This window comes from Chinchilla lanigera, unplaced genomic scaffold (assembly GCF_000276665.1).
Source record: "Chinchilla lanigera isolate Chin_1 unplaced genomic scaffold, ChiLan1.0 scaffold00020, whole genome shotgun sequence".
Lineage (NCBI taxonomy): Eukaryota > Metazoa > Chordata > Mammalia > Rodentia > Chinchillidae > Chinchilla > Chinchilla lanigera.
In genome coordinates, this window is record NW_004955421.1 from 11,791,849 (window position 1) to 11,799,901 (window position 8,053).

At 33.0% G+C, this 8,053-nt stretch overlaps 1 protein-coding gene across 2 annotated transcripts in view; it reads right to left on the reverse strand.

The window, feature by feature from the left end:
* Positions 1-5,421: 5,421 nt before the first annotated feature.
* Positions 5,422-8,053, reverse strand: part of Cntn6 (contactin 6) — a 314,084-nt gene continuing 311,452 nt past the window's right edge. For both annotated transcript variants that reach the window (XM_005383756.1, XM_005383755.1), the window contains exons 21-23: positions 7,580-7,692; positions 6,525-6,693; positions 5,422-5,705 (exon numbers count right to left, since the gene is read on the reverse strand). In XM_005383756.1, coding sequence (XP_005383813.1) covers positions 5,602-5,705; positions 6,525-6,693; positions 7,580-7,692 — 386 coding nt within the window. In that variant the 3' untranslated portion in view covers positions 5,422-5,601. The remainder of the gene's footprint in view (positions 5,706-6,524; positions 6,694-7,579; positions 7,693-8,053) is intronic.

Sequence of the window (8,053 nt, forward strand, 5' to 3'; positions counted from 1 at the left end):
TTTTCTGATGAAGACTATCAATTTCAGATAGACAAATTTAGTAACATAATTGGTAACCACAAGTATAGATACCATATTGATTTCTCTCCTGTCTTTTGATGACAAAACGGTGTAAGTTTTAAATTTTTTTAAAGTAGGTTGTTTCTTCAACTATCATCTATCTTCAAATATTAATTCCACACATTGCTCAAAGTAATTTGAGCTATGTCTTTACATTTAGGAATCTGTCTTAAAACTTCTGAAGTTTATAGTCTGCTAAGAATGTAGTATTTAAAAATAGTTCCATATGAGTTTGCAAGTCTAAGTATTTAGGTAACAGCTTTCACCTTTAAATAGATAAGAAAATAAGATCAGATTTAGAAGGCCAGGACTATATTTAATTATGCTTTGCTATCAGCAATGGTAGGATGAAATTTATCTGCTCAAATTTGGTTTGGGAGTTTGTATAACTAGTACAATTAAAAGTATGAAATTTACCTAAAGTAATTATTGTTCCCATCTGAAGAACCTGTGGATATATACATATATATATACACATTCATATATAAATCATATATATATATGTTTTGAGGAAAAAATTCTGTTGTTATGACATTTACTTGACAAGCTGAAAACTCAATCATGAACAGATGTAGATACTTCATATTTGAAATAAAATTACTGAGTCAACGCAGGCTATTAGGGATTCATCTAAAATTTCAGTATCTCAAAATTATTACCTTTCAAACTTCCCAATTACTATTTTCCTTCAGGCATAGAACCTGGCCTCAATCGCTAATGCACGGTTTTTCAAAACACCATCCAAAACGTCAATATACTTCTGGGAAAAAAATCACTGTAATAAAAATTATTAGAATTTATGTACTGCTTTTCATCTTCAAAATGACTTATAAACATTAATTAACACCACCCAAGAAGAGGACTCTGCCTGATAGAGTGTTTAGTTCCAGGAATAATGTAGCAAAACAGTAAAAATTTTAGCCTAGCACATTTCCTACTCTTTGGTAGGGTGTGAATCAAAGCACTTTCACATCAGGATTTCTTTTTCTCTCTCATTAAAGTGAAACTTCCCAACCTTATTCAAAAGGTAGCAAGTTTGCTTCTTTTTAGAACTTTACTTTAAAAAAAACCAATATATCCTAAGGTATGTCTAACCAGACTTTAAAGACTAAGTTATGAGTAATAGCAAAAGAACCTGGCATTTCTGATGTTTTCTCAAAAATGTCTATATTCCAGTACTTTTATTTTCATTTTATTTGTTCCAAGGATACATTATTTACCCATCAAAACATGAAGCTCAGTTTAGCTTATTTTTTCTTCCAGGCTTATGAAAGAAAATTAAGTATTTTCTTAAGGAAACTTATGGGAAGCAAATTGTAACACTTGGCTGTGTAAATCATTCAAGAATGAAAATATGTATTTTAAATATCATTCTTCTTATCCAGGACCGTATCATCTGCTATTAAGAACTGGAACGTTAAAGACGAGGGATATTCTGGTTTGTTTTGAGTCATACAAATTTTTTATCTTTTAAAAACAGTGAGATAAATGGATTTATCTTTTCATAAAAATGATTTTGCTATTAAGGTACAGAAGAAAGCCTAACAACTACTCTCTAATTTTATGAAGAAAAAAAAAATTTAAACAAGTACCAGTAGAAATTAAACAATCTCCAAATTTTAAGAAAATAAAAACATTAGGATTTTGACATTTTATCTTCTTGTAATTTTAATGATTCCTTGTCATAAATGATAGAAAACATTTCTTAGGCTGCTAGTTGAATAAATGAACATAAACTGTAATTCCACAGAACTCAGACACTTGGTGTTGAAAGTATGGAGAAAGATCTTGGAATGTAAACTCTGGGTTAATATCCTTCAATGGAAGCCCACCCATTTGATGGCAATGAGTTGAAAGATATAGTTACAAAGTAAGATAAGCTAAGCACCACTGGTTTCCACCTTCTGATTTTTACCAGAGGATAAACATTTAATGTAATAATATTAGAAAATAATATAAAATAATTTTTTTTTCAAGTAAATAGAGTTTGAAACAGAAGACATAAAATAGTCATTTATTCCCAACTGTTTTTCTATTGTTTTGTTCTTGTCTTGGTTGTTATTTTGTTTTCTACTCTCTTTAAAATTAAAAAAAAAAAAATTCAAGGTGGAAAAAAAAGAAAATCAGAATACCCCAAATATTTTATGTATTGTTCATTATAAAAATCTTAAACTATCTGAATTTTTGTGACTTTGTTTTGCACTGAATAAGGAAAATTTGCTAATAGCTTTGCTCTCAGTGAATACTCTAGTATACCAGAGATTCCCCACGGGGCCAATGGACAGGGTTTGTAAGTCTGAGTATTCTTTGTAGTCTGAAAAAGCATATTCAATTCTAGTGTAAATTCCATTAATAAAGCACAGTACAATCATTGACAATACGGAAAACAGTGTGGAAGCACTTCAAAGTATGTGTGGGTTGTGAAAGCTTATAAAACATGCCCTGTGCAACTAATGGTTATGCTACATAGTTTACTAGAAAACTGTAGGGCTTTAAAGTTTCTCTGAGAGCTCATGATCCCAACATCTGACTTTAAAAACAAACCGAGAGTAGTATTTAAATCGTTCTCTGGAAGGATTACTGCTTCAAACTCAAACCAGTTTGAAGCTAGACTATAGGCAATCTCTCACCTGGCCTTCTTGGCTTGAACAATCTCATGAGTTAATAGCTTCTCCCCCACACATACCTGCTATTTGTTTTGTTTCTTAATGGAACCTTCACTAATACAAGTACAGAGTTCAACAAGGATATAATTAACAAGTTACAGAATTCCAGGGAAAAAAGTTTTATAGCAAATAAATTAATTTAACTGTGTAAAGAGTATGCAGTCCATCTTGTTTCTTAAGATGGAATATGGGCTGCTACTACATAAAAACATAAAAGTTGGATTTACTTCTGGGAGTCAATGATTATGTTATAGCATTTGGAATCCATGTGGGCTCTAGGTCATTCCTCACCCTTTACACCCATCTGGTTTCAATGATAGCGGACTTGCCCTCTGATAAACCATCTTCCAAGTAGGAGGAGACCCTCTGAGCTGAATGAGTTAGGGTGTGGAGAGAAGATACAAGATAATGGAGCTGAGTTTGAAGTCAATATTTTGAGGGCAGCCCATTGCTTTTCAGTTCTAGATCACATTCATTTTTTCAAATGTATGAACACTACCAATCCATGCTCCTTGCTCCCCTATGGCTCATTCCAGGCACAATCACATCTTTTCCTTTCTGTGTAAGAAATATGCAAATGAGTTATCATGTTTCTAAGAGTTTACTGTAATAATTCAGTCCGTCAATAAAGGATCCACTGGAAATCCTTCCCGAATTCCAGAGGAATAAGTACACATTACAGTATATTTCCCTAAATGAGTTGACAGGCAAACATTTGTTTCATTCTTCAGTTCCTGTTAGTGTCAAGAGTAGGTAGACAACTCACTTTTCTTGAAGCTATTATGGCTTCTAACATAAAAAGGCTGATTTTTTTCTCATACTACATTGGGCACTTAAAGAAATGTAGCAGTTTAATTTATTTGAGGCTTAATTCATAACAGCCGGTGTCGGCATCTCTGTTTATAGAAAACTTACAATGTCCCACGTATGATGCAAAATACCCTATGTAGATTATGATCTGTAATCCTGACAGTAGTGAAATGTAAATGTCAAAATACATGTCTCAGGTCTCATTAGGCATAGAAAAGTACAAGATAAACTGCCTGTGGGGCTGGGGATTTAGCTCAGTGGCAAAAGCGCCTTCCTGGCAATCGCAAGGTCGTGAGTTCGGTTCCCGGTACCGGAGAAAAACCAAAAAAAAAAAAAAAAAAAGATAAACTGCCTGGTATTAATGCAAAAATTATATTCTAAAATTTTTCTATGGATTAATGAACATATAAATTATATGTTCGATGTTGAATGAGTACTCAAGAAGTTATGATGCAAAAGAGCACTCTTAAAACATATGTTAGATTGATAAAACTGATTTAACTTTTGGACTTGTGCACAAATGCCCATGTATCTAATTCACTGGATCAGTTTTAACATAAATCTTATGCTTCTTTCTCTCCACTCTGGGGAGGAGGACACATCTTGTCTTTCATCTAAAAAGGCTGTTAAGACCATACGCCACATACGTACAGGTGTATCTTGGACCCGTGGTTCTCAACACAAGTGTATCAAGTAACAGTTGTTGTTTGTTTTGGTCTCTAAAATCACAGCAGGCTCTTCTGCACTGGGGAGAACAGGCTCATTAATTTGTACTGTGTGCTTTACACACCATTCAGGGGACAGCAAGTTTGAAACTGAGGAAATCTATTATTCTTCTGTTTAGACTACATAGGGAAAATTTTAAGAGTTCTAAATTATTTTAGAAATAAAAATAGCAGATTCAGTTTTGAGGATGGTGTTATCTGCCAGTTGTGAGATGAGCTCAAATACTTTGAACATAATGAATCACTCAGACATAGCAGAAGGCAAAAGTGTATGTATGACCTTTCTTATTCCTAGTTTCCCAGGACAGCAAGCCACATTGGCTGGACAGTGGCACACTGGGATCAGGATCAGAATCCTCAAGGCTGTTTGTAATGAAATTGGATGACTTCACAGAGGGCATTCACTTTAAGCTTTCTCCAAATTATGCAATTCCAGGAATAGAGGCCACTTGGTCAAGTAGGTTCACCCCAACATGTCAATCCACGTATCTTTCTAAATCTTTGTTAATGCAGCATTATTATGACCAAAATATAGAAAACCTGGTCAAACCAGTCTGTTCCCAGATTTCCTTATTTTATAAGAATAAAGTCACATGCAGTGCTACCAGTTTGAAATAATTACCTGAGACTTGTTCATGCAACTTTAACTCAGTATCATATGGAATCATTAAAAGGGGAAATTTTACCATGCGCAGTTTTTATACTAGGTATCAGAATTATCTGAAGATTATATTGTGGCTGCTGTTCTTATTATTTTTGCCAAACTTTTTTTCTTCATAATCATTACTGAATCTTCTAAGAAGTGAGCTGAAAAAAATCATTATGAATATTAACATATTTTTAATATTTCTTGTTCCAACTTGTATAAAAGGTAAAAGCATACCATGCCTCAGAATAGCTGATTTTTTAAAAAAGAATCCCAACTGTAAACAATTAATTAAAATTTATTTTGACTTAAGGTAAAAATTTTAAATATTGAAGTTGATTTCCTGGAGCATATTAAAAAACAATTAGATTCAAACCTATTTTGTATCAATCATCATTATCATGGGAACTTTTTTATACCATATCCCTCTATAAGTTACTTGAAAGACACAATAGTCACACTTCTACAGATTGATTTGGCACCTTTGATCATACATAATCACATGCGAAGTTTAAAATTCAAAAGTGTTTAAAATTGCTTTATTAATGTACCACAGATATTTACAAGATCTTAATAATATACAATTTTTTTTTCCAAACAAGTCTGTATTAAGAATGTGCCTTGTTGCAGAGGCTGGAGGGTGTATTTACAGAGTGATTCCTTTCAGAAAACTTCCATAGATTTACTGTTGTATTCATCGGAGAAGTGGCTTAATAGCAAAATAGTACAAAGTCAGAACAACAACTGGCAGGAAATGGTCACTATTTCCCAAGATGTGAAATCCTCTGGAACTCAAACCTGCAAAATATAAAAATAAATCCAAATATCTTGATAAAGAGTAAAATATTTTTCTAGATTAATTATTCAAACCACAAAATACATATTCACATTTCTCTTCAAATCTTTCATCTTACTTACTTCACTTACACTATATTTAATTTTAAGAAGTATTTCCACTATCTGCCCTAGGATGTCTGTGTTAAATATAAAAATGTAAAACAAAAATTCCAAAACTGCTAAAGCAGCTCTGAAGTATGGATTCAAAATAGTCCATCTTTGGGTGGTTAGTGACTTGTACCTAGTCAGAGATTTAGCTGGATAAGTAAGTACTTCCTCTAAATCAAATCAGTAAATTCCTCTTACATGATAATTCTGAGTGACTGATTTTGGCCTGCTTAGAGACCCTTACTGAGAAGGATTTGAAGGTTGTAATGCAGCTCCACATGAATGCCATGACTGACAGTTGGTATGTGCCATGCATATTGAGAGAAGTCTGTATGCAGGCATCATATGTGCCATTCCTTCTCCAAGAAACCTTTGAACATTTATGGAAAAACTAAGTTTTGTGCCAATAGGATGAATTGTGAAATTATGCACTAAGAATGCACTTTTTTTCTTTATTTTCAAATGAGGTAACATAAAGCTGTAATATATGAGTGTGAACATTTGAAAGATTATTTAAAGAAAAATTGGCTCATCACCTCTGGCTCACAATTGAAAATGGAAACAGCCCTTTTATTTTTTCACCCAACATTTCAATAAGATTTCTTGGAGTGCAGATTTCATACTACACCCATCTAGATTCAATGTTTACAGTAGTGTGGTGACTCAACTTACTTGACATTTTTGGAATTCTGATCTCCTCACTGCTGCTTCCATCTCCGCCATCACTGACAGTTCTTATTTCGATCAAGTAGTCTTCTTCAAATGGAACCAGCAGCTCAGCTGATGTATTATTTGTTTCCAAAATATGAGTTTTACTCTGTCTGTTTTGCCGATATAGAATCTGAATAAAATGGTTCAGCAAATTAAAAGGGACTCTTTTGTTGCTTTTCTAAGTTTCAAACACTATTATGGAACAAGGTCAAGCATACCATTATAACTACTTATATCATATGGAAACTCAATACCCAGGTGATGACTCTAATTTGCTCTTAAGAAAAGGATTTGAATTTTGGCAAATGTCTCTGGAATAAGGGTATTTTAGTCTCTATTAGTCAAGTATCTGGAGGCTATTATGCCCAGAGATTGATGTGTAAAATCACTAGTTAGTTTGCATCCATTTCAAAAGACCCAATCTATGCATCTTCCGAAAGTGCAAGTTTGACAATTACCATTGATTGACATGAGATGCTCTGGATATTTGATGATTAGATTCCCTTCTATGTTGTGAAAGGAATGTGTTATCTACAGCCTATATTCTAGAAATCCTATTGGAATATTTATTTTATATCATTCATATGTTACAACTATTCCCCAATACACCATTATCTTTTAATGGCAAGGGGAATACCTTGAAAACAAAGGAAATATTGTGTCCTCTAGAATTTATTTTGATACTTTATCTTGTATTGTGGGCTTTCGAATGTGAAACCTTTTCAATAAAGAATTTAAAAGAAACAATGGTATTTTCAAACAATCTTGTTTAAAATATTCCTATATTTCCATAGGCTTAATTGAGTTTGGCATAAGTTTGCTTTCTGCATCATGAGAGGTCGGATTCCTTAGTAATAGAATGGATACAATTTAAAAGAAAACTAAACATTCATCTGGGGCTGGAGATTTCCGTCAGCAGCACAGCACCTGCCAGGCAAGTGTGAGGTCATGAGTCCAATTCCTGGTACAAAAAATATAAAACAAACAAACAAACAACCAAAAAACTAACCACTCACCTTGTAGCCCAAAACCTCAGACTCATTTTCCATAGTTTTTACGTGCTCCCAGTTTAAGCATAATTTAGAGTTTGATAGCTTCCAGGCAATGTTTGCTGGTGGTTGGCTTGGAGCTTTAAAAGATAATCAAAGATCCAAATAAATATGAATTAACTCGAGGTCACTGGCTGACAAACCAATGTGAAAAGGAAATATAAATCTTCAATGATTAACATAGAAGGAGCTAAATGTTTTTGGTGTCATTTGATATATATTACTTCTAATCATAGTAAGCAAATTTATTCAAATTCTGGTCATTTGGGAGAGTATCTTCATGATAGCTTTACAACTTAATAGTGGTTTAGTGAATGTACTGAATTAATTTATATCTCATGACTGTTGATTTGTTTATTTTATCCTATGTTAATATATGCAGGTCTTTTTATAATGTGTTGCATTTAGCTATCAATTAATGAGCGTATTTAAGAAATCCAG